We start from the raw sequence: 507 nt of genomic DNA on the forward strand, positions 1-507 counted from the left end.
AGGCGGTGTATCGTGTGATACGCGTCCTTGAAGATCTGCTCGAACGGCGTTACATATATCTTGTTGATTGTGCAAAGCCGACCGGTCAGAAGGCCGAAAAACTTCTCGTACGTACGCGTCTCTGCGCAACAGTCCACGACCATATGACACAGCTCGATCTCCAGCCCGGGTTTCAGTTGCAATTTCATCAACTTGTGCGCGCACTCCTCGAAGACGAGCGACGATCCTATTGTCAGATATATAGTTTCTCGCAACGCGATCAGATTTGTCTCCGTGTTGTCGAATATCACCCCCTTTTTTCTCTCGGTCTGCTCTGCGTCGCTCTCGTTGGACGAGCTCTCCTCCTCTCCGTCCTTGTCGTCCTTTTCCGAGTCGCTAACGTCCGAGCCGAGAATCTCTTTGCGCAACTGCTTGTATTTCTCCTCGAAAGCGAGGTAATCCGCGTCTAACTTGAACACGTTCAACATATTTTGCGCATTCATCTCGTCGTTCAATCGTATCAAATGG

The 507-nt window shown here is 50.3% G+C and overlaps 1 protein-coding gene across 1 annotated transcript; it reads right to left on the bottom strand.

The window, feature by feature from the left end:
* Window positions 1-4: 4 nt before the first annotated feature.
* LOC105460744 (pre-mRNA-splicing factor CWC22 homolog) lies at window positions 5-503 on the bottom strand (the record flags this gene model as incomplete). The annotated part of the gene is made up of 1 exon (XM_011707244.1): window positions 5-503. A coding segment is annotated over one exon (499 nt), but the record flags the coding sequence as incomplete, so codon positions are not given.
* Window positions 504-507: the final 4 nt, after the last annotated feature.

The sequence above is a fragment of the Wasmannia auropunctata genome, unplaced genomic scaffold (genome assembly GCF_000956235.1).
Source record: "Wasmannia auropunctata unplaced genomic scaffold, wasmannia.A_1.0 LD316471.1, whole genome shotgun sequence".
Lineage (NCBI taxonomy): Eukaryota > Metazoa > Arthropoda > Insecta > Hymenoptera > Formicidae > Wasmannia > Wasmannia auropunctata.